General features: G+C 46.8%; 1 protein-coding gene across 1 annotated transcript in view; it reads left to right on the forward strand.

Moving 5' to 3' along the window:
• PLEKHH2 (pleckstrin homology, MyTH4 and FERM domain containing H2) overlaps positions 1 to 17,517 on the forward strand; it is a 239,504-nt gene that overhangs the window by 10,705 nt on the left and 211,282 nt on the right. The window contains exon 2 of the mRNA XM_089677844.1: positions 17,018 to 17,147. Within this exon, the coding sequence (XP_089533970.1) occupies positions 17,025 to 17,147 (123 nt within the window). The 5' untranslated portion in view covers positions 17,018 to 17,024. The remainder of the gene's footprint in view (positions 1 to 17,017; positions 17,148 to 17,517) is intronic.

Here is a 17,517-nt window from a genome sequence, read left to right on the forward strand (position 1 = left end):
ATGTGTCCTTGATGAATTTCACCACTCCTGGCTTGTCCGTGTCCTTGATGAATTTCACCACTCCTGGCTTGTATGTGTCCTTGATGAATTTCACCACTCCTGGCTTGTTCGTGTCCTTGTTGAATTTCACCACTCCTGGCTTGTATGTGTCCTTGATGAATTTCACCACTCATGGCTTGTCCGTGTCCTTGATGAATTTCACCACTCCTGGCTTGTCCGTGTCCTTGATGAATTTCACCACTCCTGGCTTGTCCGTGTCCTTGATGAATTTCACCACTCCTGGCTTGTCCGTGTCCTTGATGAATTTCACCACTCCTGGCTTGTCCGTGTCCTTGATGAATTTCACCACTCCTGGCTTGTCCGTGTCCTTGATGAATTTCACCAATCCTGGCTTGTATGTGTCCTTGATGAATTTCACCACTCCTGGCTTGTCCGTGTCCTTGATGAATTTCACCACTCCTATCTTGTCCGTGTCCTTGATGAATTTCACCACTCCTGGCTTGTATGTGTCCTTGATGAATTTCCCCACTCCTGGCTTGTCCGTGTCCTTGATGAATTTCACCACTCCTGGCTTGTATGTGTCCTTGATGAATTTCCCCACTCCTGGCTTGTCCGTGTCCTTGATGAATTTCACCACTCCTGGCTTGTCCGTGTCCTTGATGAATTTCACCACTCCTGGCTTGTCCGTGTCCTTGATGAATTTCACCACTCCTGGCTTGTCCGTGTCCTTGATGAATTTCCCCACTCCTGGCTTGTCCGTGTCCTTGATGAATTTCCCCACTCCTGGCTTCTCCGTGTCCTTGATGAATTTCACCACTCCTGGCTTGTCCGTGTCCTGGATGAATTTCACCACTCCTTGCTTGTCCGTGTCCTTGATGAATTTCACCCTCCTGGCTTGTCCGTGTCCTTGATAAATTTCCCCACTCCTGGTTTCTCTGTGTCCTTCATGAATTTCATCACTCCTGGCTTGTCCATGTCCTTGGTAAATTTCCCCACTCCTGGTTTCTCTGTGTCCTGCATGAATTTCATCACTCCTGGCTTGTTCACGTCCTTGACGTGTTTCACGACTCCTGGCTTGTTCACGTCCTTGACCTGTTTTACGACTCCTGGCATGTTCACGTCCTTGATAAATTTAACCACTCCTGGCTTGTTCACGTCCTTGGCGTGTTTCACAACTCCTGGCTTATTCACATCCTTGATGCATTTTGGCACTCCTGACTTGTTCATGTCCTTGGTGCGTTTAACCACTCCTTGCTTGTTCATATCCTCGACGTGTTTTACCACTCTTAGCTTTTCACATCCTTGACGTGTTTTACAACTCCTGGCTTGTTCATGTCCTTGACGCGTCTCACCACTGCTGGCTTGTTATTGTCCTTGATGCGTTTCACCACTGCTGGCTTGTGCATGTCCTCAACGTGTTTCACCACTCTTAGCCTGTTCACATCCTTGATGCGTTTCACCACTGCTGGCTTGTTCACATCCTTGATGTGTTTCCTACTCCTACCTGGTTCACATTCTTGACGTGTTTTAGCACTCCTGGCTTGTTCATGTCCTTGATGAATTTCACCACTCCTGGCTTGTCCGTGTCCTTGATGAATTTCACCACTCCTGGCTTGTCCGTGTCCTTGATGAATTTTACCACTCCTGGCTTGTCCGTGTCCTTGATGAATTTCACCACTCCTGGCTTGTCCGTGTCCTTGATAAATTTCCCCACTCCTGGTTTCTCTGTGTCCTTCATGAATTTCATCACTCCTGGCTTGTCCATGTCCTTGATAAATTTCATCACTCCTGGCTTGTCTGTGACCTTGATGAATTTCATGACTCCTGGCTTGTTCACGTCCTTGACGTGTTTCACGACTCCTGGCTTGTTCACGTCCTTGACGTGTTTCACGACTCCTGGCATGTTCATGTCCTTGATAAATTTAACCACTCCTGGCTTGTTCACGTCCTTGGCGTGTTTCACAACTCCTGGCTTATTCACATCCTTGATGCATTTTGGCACTCCTGACTTGTTCATGTCCTTGGTGCGTTTAACCACTCCTTGCTTGTTCATATCCTCGATGTGTTTTACCACTCTTAGCTTTTCACATCCTTGACGTGTTTTACAACTCCTGGCTTGTTCATGTCCTTGACACGTCTCACCACTGCTGGCTTGTTAATGTCTTTGATGCGTTTCACCACTGCTGGCTTGTTCATGTCCTCAACGTGTTTAACCACTCTTAGCTTGTTCACATCCTTGATGCGTTTCACCACTGCTGGCTTGTTCACATCCTTGATGTGTTTCCTACTCCTAACTTGTTCACATTCTTGACGTGTTTTAGCACTCCTGGCTTGTTCATGTCCTTGATGAATTTTACCACTCCCGGCTTGTTCACGTCCATGACGCATTTCACAACTCCTGGCTTGTTCACTTCCTTGATGTGTTTTCACCACTCCTGGCTTGTTTACGTCCTTGACATGTTTCACCTGTCCTGGCTTGTTCATGTCTTGATGCATTTCACTACTGCTGGCTTGTTCACATCCTTGATGTGTTTCACCACTCTTGGCTTGTTCACGACCTTGATGCATCTCATCACTCCTGCCTTGTTCACAACTGATGCGTTTCACATCTACTTTTTTATGTCCTTGACATGTTTCACCACTTCTGGCTTGTCCGTGTCCTTGATGAATTTCACCACTCCTGGCTTGTATGTGTCCTTGATGAATTTCACCACTCCTGGCTTGTCCGTGTCCTTGATGAATTTCACCACTCCTGGCTTGTATGTGTCCTTGATGAATTTCACCACTCCTGGCTTGTATGTGTCCTTGATGAATTTCACCACTCCTGGCTTGTCCGTGTCCTTGATGAATTTCACCACTCCTGGCTTGTATGTGTCCTTGATGAATTTCACCACTCCTGGCTTGTCCGTGTCCTTGATGAATTTCACCACTCCTGGCTTGTATGTGTCCTTGATGAATTTCACCACTCCTGGCTTGTCCGTGTCCTTGATGAATTTCACCACTCCTGGCTTGTCCGTGTCCTTGATGAATTTCACCACTCCTGGCTTATCCGTGTCCTTGATGAATTTCACCACTCCTGGCTTGTATGTGTTCTTGATGAATTTCACCACTCCTGGCTTGTATGTGTCCTTGATGAATTTCACCACTCCTGGCTTGTATGTGTCCTTGATGAATTTCACCACTCCTGGCTTGTATGTGTCCTTGATGAATTTCACCACTCCTGGCTTGTCCGTGTCCTTGATGAATTTCACCACTCCTGGCTTGTCCGTGTCCTTGATGAATTTCACCACTCCTGGCTTGTCCGTGTCCTTGATGAATTTCACCACTCCTGGCTTGTCCGTGTCCTTGATGAATTTCACCAATCCTGGCTTGTATGTGTCCTTGATGAATTTCACCACTCCTGGCTTGTCCGTGTCCTTGATGAATTTCACCACTCCTATCTTGTCCGTGTCCTTGATGAATTTCACCACTCCTGGCTTGTATGTGTCCTTGATGAATTTCCCCACTCCTGGATTGTCCGTGTCCTTGATGAATTTCACCACTCCTGGCTTGTATGTGTCCTTGATGAATTTCCCCACTCCTGGCTTGTCCGTGTCCTTGATGAATTTCACCACTCCTGGCTTGTCCGTGTCCTTGATGAATTTCACCACTCCTGGCTTGTCCGTGTCCTTGATGAATTTCACCACTCCTGGCTTGTCCGTGTCCTTGATGAATTTCCCCACTCCTGGCTTGTCCGTGTCCTTGATGAATTTCCCCACTCCTGGCTTCTCCGTGTCCTTGATGAATTTCACCACTCCTGGCTTGTCCGTGTCCTGGATGAATTTCACCACTCCTTGCTTGTCCGTGTCCTTGATGAATTTCATCACTCCTGGCTTGTCCATGTCCTTGGTAAATTTCCCCACTCCTGGTTTCTCTGTGTCCTGCATGAATTTCATCACTCCTGGCTTGTCTGTGTCCTTGATGAATTTCATGACTCCTGGCTTGTTCACGTCCTTGACCTGTTTCACGACTCCTGGCATGTTCACGTCCTTGATAAATTTAACCACTCCTGGCTTGTTCACGTCCTTGGCGTGTTTCACAACTCCTGGCTTATTCACATCCTTGATGCATTTTGGCACTCCTGACTTGTTCATGTCCTTGGTGCGTTTAACCACTCCTTGCTTGTTCATATCCTCGACGTGTTTTACCACTCTTAGCTTTTCACATCCTTGACGTGTTTTACAACTCCTGGCTTGTTCATGTCCTTGACGCGTCTCACCACTGCTGGCTTGTTATTGTCCTTGATGCGTTTCACCACTGCTGGCTTGTGCATGTCCTCAACGTGTTTCACCACTCTTAGCCTGTTCACATCCTTGATGCGTTTCACCACTGCTGGCTTGTTCACATCCTTGATGTGTTTCCTACTCCTAACTTGTTCACATTCTTGACGTGTTTTAGCACTCCTGGCTTGTTCATGTCCTTGATGAATTTCATCACTCCTGGCTTGTCCGTGTCCTTGATGAATTTCACCACTCCTGGCTTGTCCGTGTCCTTGATGAATTTTACCACTCCTGGCTTGTCCGTGTCCTTGATGAATTTCACCACTCCTGGCTTGTCCGTGTCCTTGATAAATTTCCCCACTCCTGGTTTCTCTGTGTCCTTCATGAATTTCATCACTCCTGGCTTGTCCATGTCCTTGATAAATTTCATCACTCCTGGCTTGTCTGTGACCTTGATGAATTTCATGACTCCTGGCTTGTTCACGTCCTTGACGTGTTTCACGACTCCTGGCTTGTTCACGTCCTTGATGAATTTCACCACTCCTGGCTTGTCTGTGACCTTGATGAATTTCATGACTCCTGGCTTGTTCACGTCCTTGACGTGTTTCACGACTCCTGGCTTGTTCACGTCCTTGATGAATTTCATCACTCCTGGCTTGTCCGTGTCCTTGATGAATTTCACCACTCCTGGCTTGTCCGTGTCCTTGATGAATTTTACCACTCCTGGCTTGTCCGTGTCCTTGATGAATTTCACCACTCCTGGCTTGTCCGTGTCCTTGATGAATTTCACCACTCCTGGCTTGTCCGTGTCCTTGATAAATTTCCCCACTCCTGGTTTCTCTGTGTCCTTCATGAATTTCATCACTCCTGGCTTGTCCATGTCCTTGATAAATTTCATCACTCCTGCTTGTCTGTGACCTTGATGAATTTCATGACTCCTGGCTTGTTCACGTCCTTGACGTGTTTTACGACTCCTGGCTTGTTCACGTCCTTGACGTGTTTCACGACTCCTGGCATGTTCACGTCCTTGATAAATTTAACCACTCCTGGCTTGTTCACGTCTTTGGCGTGTTTCACAACTCCTGGCTTTTTCACATCCTTGATGCATTTTGGCACTCCTGACTTGTTCATGTCCTTGGTGCGTTTAACCACTCCTTGCTTGTTCATATCCTCGACGTGTTTTACCACTCTTAGCTTTTCACATCCTTGACGTGTTTTACAACTCCTGGCTTGTTCATGTTCTTGACGCGTCTCACCACTGCTGGCTTGTTAATGTCCTTGATGCGTTTCACCACTGCTGGCTTGTTCATGTCCTCAACGTGTTTCACCACTCTTAGCCTGTTCACATCCTTGATGCGTTTCACCACTGCTGGCTTGTTCACATCCTTGATGTGTTTCCTACTCCTAGCTTGTTCACATTCTTGATGTGTTTTAGCACTCCTGGCTTGTTCATGTCCTTGATGAATTTTACCACTCCCGGCTTGTTCACGTCCATGACGCATTTCACAACTCCTGGCTTGTTCACGTCCTTGATGTGTTTTCACCACTCCTGGCTTGTTTACGTCCTTGACATGTTTCACCTGTCCTGGCTTGTTCATGTCTTGATGCATTTCACTACTGCTGGCTTGTTCACATCCTTGATGTGTTTCACCACTCTTGGCTTGTTCACGACCTTGATGCATCTCACCACTCCTGCCTTGTTCACATTCTGATGCGTTTCACATCTACTTTTTTATGTCCTTGACATGTTTCACCACTTCTGGCTTGTTCGTGTCATTGAAGTGTTTCACCACTTCTGGCTTGTTCATGTCCTTGACGCATTTCACCACTCCTTGCATGTACAAATGTCAGGAGTGGTGAAATGCGTCAAGAAAGTGTGTTTTTTTTTTAGATACTATGTATGCAGTCATTTTGCTGACAGCCTAATAAATATGGCAAGAAGAACTAACACAGGAGTGTGGCTATCATCTTTCTATATGTATTTATGGTGAGCAAAGATGGGCTACAGAGGCTGGTACCCGGATAGTCCGTGGATGACAGGAGGAGCGGGTCCTGAGTGGCTCTGTAGATCTGGATATATCTTTACTGTGCATGAAGTTGTCAATGATTTGTTTTATAATATTTTTTACATCAGAATTGCTGTTTCTGCAGAGCGAGAAAGGAAAAAATATGCAATATGGCAAAGATTTGGTAAAATAGGTAATTGCTATTTTTTTCCAAGGTGTTATTTCAGACTCCATTCCCAGAGAAAAAAAATCCTTAGTTACGTCTGTCTGAGGGTTTTGATTATTCAGAAACAAACAATTGTAACCACTTGCTTATGCCCAGCTTAAAATTTGACCAGTTGGTTTGAATGCACACCCATGGAAATGACTCTCATTTGCATGACTGGAAGTGCAACATTCTGAATACGTTAATGGAAAAAGAAAATCCCATCAAGACTTTGCAGATGTTCCTTACTTACATAATGTTCTTTGATGAAGTCCTTTTGGTACAGAGGGAACTGTGACTAATTGAATGGCAGCTGTTTTCTCACTCCGGGTTCATTGACTCATCTGCTCTAATTCACCATAAATCTACACTTCAAGCACCCACCAGAATCATAGGTTATTCCAGCATCTGGCAACTGCATTGATCCCCCATGCAGTCCCATGTAAATGAATAACCCTTACTGTTTTACAAGCCTACAACAGCAAATTAAACAATGATTTTTTTTTGCATGTATTTTATTGCCAAAACCAGAGGGAGCGTTGTTTATTTTGAAGAATGTGACCCATGTTGGCTGTTGTGAACTCTGCTTCATTTCCATATGTACGTGCATATTGGAATTCACAAATGTTTTTCTTAAGTGTAACGCAAACGCTCTCCGTACAAATAAGGGTGCAGATGAACAAGTTTTAGGGATGGCCTCCAAGTTCCAGCATGACTTGGCAGTCAGCTGGCTGGATTCCAGTGAGCCTCCTTTATCAGAAATAGAAATTGTCTATGTTACACCTTAGTTACCAATCAGATTCAGGCTTTCTGTGGAAAATGACATTTGAAGAAATAAAGAATCAGGTTGTTGTGTGTTAAGGATGAGCTTAGAAGAGAAGTTGTCATATGATATGATATTCTGCAGCGGTAGAATTCCTTACCTTGTGCCTGCATGTAACATAGGGGTGGGATGCTGGTGACATTATTGTCCTAATATGGCCCCATGGCCATAATTGATCAATAAAATGTTGAAATGTGGCAGTGTAGACATATTACGTCAGTGATGTCACCAACATCCCTATCCTTTAGCCTCACGCAACAAAGAGACGGGGATGCTGGTGACATAATTGCCATAAAATGGCTCTATGGTCATAAATGCTCAATAAAATGTCTAAATGTGGCTATGTGGGCATATTAGGCCAATGTTGTCACCAGCACCCCTGTCCTGCAGCATCATACAACAAAGGGACAGGGATGTTGGTGACATCATTGACCTAATATGGCCCCATGGCCATAAATGCTCAATGAAATGAATAAATGTGGCTATGTGGGCATATTAGGTCAATGATGCCACCAGTATACCCATCCTGCAGCCTCACGCAACAAAGGGGTGGGGATGCTGGTGACATCATTGAACCAATATGGATACAAAGCCATATTTGGTCAATCGCATTGTGGTGTCCAGAACTCCACTTTTCTTTGCCTTGCATGGCCATAACAGCTTCACTTTAAAAAGGCAACATACAGCTGGTCATTATAAGTGTAGCTCCCTCCTAGCCGAGGATGCTAGGCAAATGTAGTTCTCTGACTCCTGTAATCAGGGGAGCAATAGTTACTTGGCCTAGTCTACTCAGTGTTTCACAGGCTGAGAGTCTGATTGCTTTGCCCTGCCTCTGGAAGAAGCTTCCAGAACATAGGGTGGGGGATTCAAATAACCAGCCTGAATATTTTTCAAGTTCCAGCCAAACCCTTTGGAGCAGTGTCCAGAAGGGTAAGGACTGAAACACTGTAGAGCGGGGTGCCTTTTCCCCAAGAGGGTTCCAGAGCCAGAGGGGCTGCTGTCCTTGGGCAGCCCATGGACTGTTTATCTGCTCTCAGTGGTGTCAGGGTTGGAGGCCTGAATGGACTTTGGTTGTAAGCGATTGCAGAACTTCACCAAAGAGGATTTGGTCTTGAGATGTGCCATCTCACTTACTGGACCACGTTCAGAGGAAGGTGGCAACGGTCCTGGGATCTTGTACGTAAATACCCTACACTGATACCTGTGACTGTGTAGTGTTTTGGAAATTGCACTGGTTACCAGCAGTTGTGCATCCGCGCAAAGTATGCAGATGCCAAGAAATATTCCCTGAGGCCTTAGACTATTCAAGACCCACTATTACTCAAAGAGAAGAGCGTCCTTTAAACATTTAGTGCCATGTGTTTTGGAGCATCCCATGTCCTAACCCTTCCCTTGTTAAAGTTTCTATCAACAATAAATCTAAAAAACGTTATCTCCCAGACCAGGGTTTCTCAACCAGTGTTCCTCCAGAGGTTTCTAGGGGTTCCCTGAGCAATGAGAAATCTCCACCTCTCTTATAACTTCCCACTGACACCATTGGTCCTTTTAGCTATCTGTAAGGGGGTAATTCTTCCTAATAACCACAAGTGCAAGGAGCATTCTTTCCACTGACCATCACACTCATGAGTTCTAGATATAATAATTTTTAGTAGGGGTTCCCTGAGATTGGAAAGTTATTTCAAAGGTTCCTCTGTGTTGAAGAGGCTGAGAAAGGCTACCTTAAACTGTATTATTAGAGCCGGGGTGAATGAACTGGTGCTTGTGGTGATGGGCAGCCTCTGTACTTTTGGGGAAGAACCAGTTATTACCAACAGGCCCTTTGGGGGTAGCACAACATTATCTTTATTCGTCTCCCTGTGTGTTTGTCCAATGGATTCTTTTTCAAGAATCGATAACATCTCAGTATACAGTAGTTATTCATTCTTTTTTACTTCCAGATTTCAAAGCGAAAGAATCTATAAATATCTTATGACAGCCAACATTGAAATCCAGCTACTTCGTCACCCTTCTCTGATGTCAAATTAGATTAGTTCCAAGTCATCAGTGCCGGGTACACAATTGTGAGAAATGCCGCAAGAATGAGGGTTTGGCTGAGGACAGAATGAGGCTCATTTACCAACTATTACTATGTTCAAAAAGCCCCCTGTAGTTCTTTGTATTATAGGATCTACCGTGTTTATTTTTTCTTTTGGTGTAAATGGAACTACAGCATCGGTGAGGTTTAGGATCAGACTAAAATTGTTATGTGTGGTGCCTAGGACACATTAAGCCAAAGAATTTTAAATGTTTTTTTTTATTATTCTGTCTAGTTCATTTTGGGGTTTGATCCTAATTTAAGCAGTATATCCATAAGTTTTGTGGAAAAAACCACAGCTGACTATGGCAGTATCAACTTCGTGAGCAAATGGAAACCTGCACAGGCAGCTTCCCTGCTATCAACAGGATGGCACTAAGGCCTGAGCACTTCTCCTCTATACTACGAAGTACTAGGTATTTCTTGGGACTCCATAGATAAAGCAAGGTGGGGTAAGGTTAGGCCCCATACATTTGTTTCCCCAAACTGAAATTCTGGGGTTTTTTCAGGGACTCTAGCAACAACTCCTGACAGACTGGAAGTGAGGGTTTAGTAAGGGTAGGTCCTATGTACTTGATCCCTCATACCCAGAAGTAGGTACTCCAGAAGCAGACCCTAGCAGACTGGAAGTGAGGGTATATTGAAGGTTGACCCTATGCACTTGTTCCCCTATACCCAAATACAAGGACTCCAACAGCAGACCCTAGCAGAGGAGAAGTAAGGGTTTGGTAGAGGTAGTCTCCATGTACTTGTTCCCCCGTACCCAGAAGCAAGGACTCCAGCAGCAGACCCTAGCAGAGAAGTGAGGGTTTGGTAGAGGTAGTCCCCATGTACTTGTTTCCCCATACCCAGAGGCAGGTACTCCAGTAGGAGATCCTAGCTGAGGGATTGTAAGGATTTGGTAAATGTAGGCCCCATGCACTTGTTTCCATATACCCAGAAGCAGGGTCTCCAGCAACTGATCCTAGCAGAGGGGTAGCGAGAGTATTGTTAAGGTAGGTCCCATGAATTTGTCCCCCATATACCCAGAGGAAGGAACTCTAGCAGCAGATGCTAGCAGAGGGGAAGTGAGGGTTTGGCAAAGGTGGCTCCCATTAGCTTGTCCCCTCATACCCAGAAGCAAGGACTCCACCAGCAGATCCTAGCAGATCTCTACCTGTTCTCCCATACCCAGTGGGGATTCCATGAGATGATCCTGACAGTGTAGAAAGTGAGGCATCAATTAGCATAGGCCCCTTTTAAATGTTCTCCCATACCCCAAAACAGGGGCTCCATCTAGGGCTTGGTCAAGGGGTGGGCAGGAGGGGTGGCTGCCCTGGGTGATGTGTTATCATGTGAGGTGGGGGGGTGGGGGTCGCTGCATAGAGAGTTCCTACCTACAAGCTTGCAGGAGTACTGGAAGAGGGAGAATTTTGGCTTGCAAAAATGTGTTCTTCAGATCTTCACTCTCTTGCAGAGCAACAGCTTCTTCAAACATACTTAGACCCCATTCACACTTGTGCGGCTTGTCATGTGACTTGGGGGTAAATGTGCAGATTAGTGCTCAATTTTTTTGGAGGGGGTCTTTGCTGACACATAATGTTTATGCATTTTGGGGAGGATGGGGGGTGCCGTTTAGCATCTTTGCCCAGGGTGCTACATGACCTTGTCCTGGCACTGGCTCCATCAATGTCCCGACAAAGGATGGGTGGGTGGGGTATGAAGAGAACCTGTCTATAGTCTATACTGTACAAGGAGGGGCAGGATATCTACAGAACTCCAGCAGCAGATCAGGGCAGAGGAGGAACGAGTCAGGGGCAAGGGCAGGCACCTCATGGCACATTTTACAGCAGCAGCTGTGGTTTTTGTTCTTTGTTTGCCTCTATAGGTTTGCTTTATCAAAGCGATTCTGTCACTTGGGTTAAGAGATGTGCAAAGCAACATCTGCAAAAGAAGAGGCTTTGTGCTCACCTGTCTCTCTGTGTCCTTCAGGTCTTCACTCTCTTGCAGAAGAATAGCTTCTTCAAACATACTTAGACCCCATTCACACTTGTGCGACTTGTGCTGCGACTTTGGACATTGAAGTCGTACCCCATGTTTTCCAATGATATCCATTCATATATATGCCACTTAAAGTTGCAGCGACTTCAAAATAGTGCATGCTCTACTTTGGTCCAACCTTCATGCAACTTGAGGGCCATAGACTTCAATGTTAACCCTCAAAACTTGCATGAAAGTCGTACCTGAATGTTTCACAAGCAACAGTTGGTCTGACTTTGCATGCTAGTCTCATATCTAAAATTAACAGGTTATTGAAGTTCCGAAAATTCTCACACGACAGAATACAACTTCAAAAGTGATGTCAAAGTTACAATACATATTGTATTGTAATGCATTCTTTCGTTCACGAGCATGCGTGGTCCTGGTGTTTCGATTTTTTTCAGACGAATACTATACGGATTAACCACTTCTGTTTGGCCCATGTTGATAAACGGCCATCCGGGAGCATTGCCGATGCTGGTGGACGTTTCTAAACGTCCCCCCGCATCCATTGCCTGTGTGCGCTCCATGGGAACACCGATCGCTGTATGGGACCTCTGTGTGAGGTCCCGATTCATGTGATCACTGATTGGCCAATCAGTGATCACATGAACAGTAGTAAACAAGATGTCATTCCTGACATCATTGCTTACTATTTGTGAAATCTGTGAATGAACACAGAAGTCACATGGCACAAGGCGACTCACAACAACCTTGTACCATGTGACAACCTATGATCAATCACAGCTCTCACAGTATTTCTCAATGGCTGCAGAAATGCAGCCAGTGAGGAGAAATGATTGCTTTTACAGCCTTAATGGGTGTAAAAGCAATCAGTGAAAAAAAAAATCTTCATCATCCCCCACAAGTAGTACAGTGTCACTATGATGACAGTATGTTAAAAAAAACCAAAAAAAACCAAAACAAATAATAATATAAAAAATAAAATAAAAATGTAAAAACATTAAGTGCTGCATACTCTCGCCACATGATGCCGGTCATTGTCATGCACCAGGTGGAACCCAGGACCCACTGCACCAGCATAGGGTCTGACAATGAGTCCAAGGATTTCATTATTATTATTATACAGTATTTATAAAGCGCCAACAGTTTGCTCAGCGCTGTACATTACAAAGGGAGACAGAACGTGCGACAGTACAGTAACAATACAATGTGATACACGAGGGTTTCGAGGGCCCTGCTCTTTCGAGCTTACAATCTAGGAGGGAGGGGATAGTGGTACAGGAGGAAATGGCTGTGGGGGATGGAGTGGTAAGAAGAGTGGAGGAGGTCGGCATTTAGCAGGGGGTGGGGTAGGCTTCCCTGAAGAAGTGGCTTTTCAGGGTGCGTCTAAAGGAGAGGAGAGTAGGTGATAGTCTGATGGATTGGGGTAGGGAGTTCCAGAGGATGGGTGACGCCCTGGAGAAGTCCTGGAGGTGGGCTTGGGAGGAGGAGACCAGGGAACTACAGAGAACTAGGTCTTGTGAGGAGCGGAGTGTGCGTGCTGGGCGGTACTTGGATATTAGGTCAGTGATGTAGTTCGGGGCAGTATGGTGGATGGCTTTGTACGTCAGCGTTAGGATTTTGAATTTGATCCGTTGGGCAATCAGAAGCCAGTGGAGGGATTGGCAGAGGCTGGTGGCGGAGATGGAGCGGTTGGTAAGGTGGATGAGTCTGGCTGCCGTATTCAGGATCGACTGAAGCGGGGATAGCCTGTGGCGAGGCAAGCCAGTGAGGAGGGAGTTGCAGTAGTCGAGTCGTGATATGATGAGGGAGTGGATGAGCTGCTTAGTGGTTTTTGGGGTTAGGAACGTGCGTATTTTGGAGATGTTGCAGAGGTGGAGTCTGCATGAGTTTGTTAGTGATTGGACTTGGGGTTGGAAGGATAGATTGGAGTCAAGTATGACACAAAGTACTCTGGCCTGCGGGGCGGGCCTGATGGTGGCATTGTTGGACGTGATGGAGAAGTCAGTGGGGGGTGGTGTGCGGGCTGGGGGGAAGACTAGGAGCTCGGTTTTGGAAAGGTTCAGTTTAAGGAAGTAGAGCGACGTCCAGTCTGATATGTCGTTCAGTAGGCTTGCGATTCGGGTGGAGACTGAGGGGGTGAGGCGAGGGGACAAGAAATAGATTTGCTTGTCGTCGGCATAGAGGTGATAGTTGAAGCCATGAGAGTGTATGAGTTGGCCAAGGGAGGAGGTGTAGATGGAGAAGAGAAGGGGCCCAAGGACAGAGCCTTGAGGGACCCCCAACAGAGAGGGGGAGTGAGGGCGAGGTGGTAGCGTTGTAGGTAATGGTGAAGGAGCGTTGTGATAGGTAGGATGAGAGCCAGGAGAGAGCGGAATCTCTGAGACCAAGGGAGTATAGCTTTTTGAGGAGGAGGGGGTGGTCAACTGTGTCGAAGGCCGCGGAAAGGTCGAGGAGTAGGAGCGCTGAATAGTGGCTGTTAGCTTTGGCGGTTAGCAGGTCGTTGAATAGTTTGAGTAAGGCGGTTTCAGTGGAGTGTAGGGGATGGAAGTCAGACTGTAGGGGATCGAGGAGGTTGTTGTGGTTGCGGTGAGAGCTTAGGCGATTGTAGACTAAGCGCTCGAGGAGTTTGGATGTAAATGGCAGCAGGGAGAAGGTTCTTTGGGTCATTGGGGTCCAGGGAGGGCTTTTTAAGTATAGGGGTGATGTGCGTGTGCTTCAGAGGGGAGGGGAATGCACCGGAAGAGAGGGAGAGATTAAAGATGTGGGTGAGGGAGCGTAGGATGGAGGAGGAGGGAGCTTGTAGGAGTTGTGAGGGGATAGGGTCGAGGGGGCAGGTGGTGAGGCGGGTATTAGTGAAGACCTTGGTGACCTCCTCAATGGTAGTGAGGTTGAAGGAGTGGAGTGTTGAGGGGGCTTCAGTGTGAGGAATGTTAGGTGGGGTGGAGGTCAGAACAGTGGTGATGCCGAGGGAGAGGGGTGATGAGGAGGTTGCTGTGTGAGAGGGGATGGGTGGGGAGGAAGTTTGAGCAGTGGCAATGTCCCTGCGAATAGTGTCAATCTTGTTTTTGAAATGATTGGCAATCTCAAGGGCGGTGAGTGAGGTGCTGGGTGGAGGTGGGGGCGGAGAGAGTAAAGAGTTAAAGGTGGAGAAGAGCCTGCGAGGATTGGAGGAGAGGGCCTTGATGAGGGTCAGGAAGTAGGCTTGTTTGGCAGCGTGGAGGGAGGCGGTGTAGGTGTGGAAGGCAGATTTATAGCGATTTACTTCATCCCGATACCTAATGGCAGTCAGGGTGCCATTGTCTAGCCTGTACAGGTCTGTGCGTCCCTCCATGGATATGCCTCCCCAGACCATCACTGACCCACCACCAAAACTGTCATGCTGAACGATGTTACAGGCAGCATAACGTTCTCCACGGCTTTTCCAGACCCTTTCATGTCTTTCACATGTGCTCAGGGTGAACCTGCTCTCATCTGTGGAAAGCAAAGGGCGCCAGTGGTGGACCGGCCAATTCTGGTGCTCAATGGCAAATGCCAATCGAGCTCTATGGTGCCAGGCACAGGGCCCACTAGAGAATGTCGGGCCCTCAGGCCGCCCTCATGAAGTCTGTTTCTGATTGTTTGGTCAGAGACATTCACACCAGTGGCCTGCTGGAGGTCATTTTGTAGGGCGGAGCTCATCCTGTTCCTCCTTGCACAAAGGAGCAGATATTGGTCCTGCTGATAGGTTAAGGACCTTCTACGGCCCACTCCAGCTCTCCTAGAGTAACTGCCTGTCTCCTGGAATCTCCTCCATGCTCTTGAGACTGTGCTGGGAGACACAGCAAACCTTCTGGCAATGGGACGTATTGATGTGCCATCCTGGAGGAGTTGGACTGCCTGTGCAACCTCTGTAGGGTCCAGGTATGGCCTCATGCTACCAGTAGTGACACTGACCCTAGCCAAATGCAAAACTAGTGAAAAACAGTCAGAAAAGAGGAGTAGGGAAAAATGTCAGTGGCCTCCACCTGTAAAACCATTCCTGTTTTGGAGGTCGTCTCATTGTTGCCCATCTAGTGTACCTGTTTCTTCCTCGCCCAATCAGAAGGCACTTTGCATTCATAATGAAACATTTTTGAGTAGAGATACACTTTAAGGACTTGTTCACAGGTGTGGCTAACAGAGCTGCTCCTCAGAAAAGTGATCTGCACCAGACTGCTTTTCAGAAGACACTTGACAGGATTATTTCCGGTAACAGTATCACCTGCTGTATGCAAAATGCCACTTAATGTTTGCCATGGCTGCAAAGCAAAGGTAAATGGGTACAGCTCTGAGTGGCTGCATTGCTATATTTAGGACGGGCAGTTGGGGACGGTAAAACCATCCACGAGGTGGGGACCGTGGCTTCAGCACCCCGCCTCGTCCAATCAGAGGGTGCATTGCATTCATAATAGAAAAAAAAAAAAATTAGTAGAGATACACTTTATGGACTTGTTCACACGTGTGTGCTCCTCTGAAAGGTGGTCTACAGCGGATCGCTTTTCAAAGGGCACTTGACAGCATTACCTGCTGTATGCAACATGCCACTTAACATTTGCCATGGCTGCAGAGCATTGCAGCTGTAGTATGGGTACAGCTCCGAGTGGTTGCATTGTTTTGTTTAGGTGGCAGGTTGGGGGGATGGTAAAACGGCCCACGAGATGGGGAGCGTGGTGTCACTGCCCCACCTCATCCAATCAGAGAGCATTCATAATAAAAAATGTTTTTGATTAGAGATACTCTTTAAGGACTTGTTCAGACGTTCACATGGCAAACCTTAAGTCAAGTTGCATACAGCAGGTGATACTGTCACCGAACACAAACCTGTCAAGTGCCCTCTGAAAAGCAATCCGCTGCAGATCACTTTTCAGAAGGCACTTGACAGGGTTGTGTTCCGTGACAATGTTACCTTCTTTATGCAACATGCCACTTAACTTTTGCCATGGCTGCATAGAATTGCAGCTGTAGTATGGGTACAGCTCAGAGCGGCTGCATTGTTTTGTTTAGGTGGGAGGTTAGGGGATGGTAGGAGGATGGAGGAAACCAGAGTATCTGGAGGAGACCCACGCAGGCACAAGGAGAACATGCAAACTCCAGGCAGGTAGTGCCATGGATGGGCTTAACTTTTACCCTGGCTGCATTGCTTTGTTTAGGGGGCAGTGGGCGAGCGGTAAAACCCCCCTTGAGATGAAGAGCGTGGTGTCACCGTCCCGCCTTTCTTCCTTGTCCAATCAGAGAGAGCTTTGCATTCATAATGAAAAAACTTTTGAGCATAGATAGACTTTAAAGACTTGCTCAAACTAACACAGCTGCTCCTCTGAAAAGTGATCTACGGTGGATCGCTTTTCAGAGGGCATTTAACAGGGTCGCATTGGGTCATGTCCAGCTCAGCTGCCTGGTTTTACTGCCCCCCTCCCCGGCCGCCAATGTGAAGGAGCCCTTTTTGATCTGTTTCCTTTTCTCTCCTGGTTTGTGGTGTCTGCTCTCCGTCAGGGGAGATATTTTCTGGGTGTAGAAGTAGCCGGATTGAGCTCGGGGCTCACAGATGGCTCATTGTAGTAGCAGATCCACTACAGGAAGTAGAGGAGGGAGCATTGCCTCTGTCACACAGTGACCACTCATGCTGTTTGTATGTTTCTCCTCTTGTAGGGAAAGTATGGCAGAGCAGCTGGAATGTGACGGCTCCGTAGACTGGGAACAGCGATGCATCACTCTGGAATCGCAGCTCATGAAGTTCCGCATCCAGGCCAACAGGATCAGGGAGCTGCTGGCGGAGAAGGTAAGGTCACATGACTATTCGGATTTAGTCACCCGATTTAAAATCGCGCAATTTGTGTGCCATTTCTGAAGGCTTTACTGCTACTTGTGAAGATTTCTTGCAATTTCCATTATATTCCGTGTATGTGAAATCGCAACAAAACTGCAGAAAAAGTAATGCAAGAACTACCACGGCACCACCTGCCTGGAGTTTGCATGTTTCCTCCCACACTCCAAAGACATGCTGGTAGGTTAATTGGATCCTGTCTAAATTGTCCCTAGTATGTGTATGTATGAATGTGAGTTAGGGACCTTAGATTGTACACCCCTTGAGGGTTAGGGACTGATGTGAATGTACAATATATATGTAAAGCGCTGTGTAAATTGATGGC

The sequence above is a fragment of the Staurois parvus genome, unplaced genomic scaffold, assembly GCF_062004578.1.
Source record: "Staurois parvus isolate SC_StPar_1 unplaced genomic scaffold, SC_StPar_1.0 ptg000192l, whole genome shotgun sequence".
Lineage (NCBI taxonomy): Eukaryota > Metazoa > Chordata > Amphibia > Anura > Ranidae > Staurois > Staurois parvus.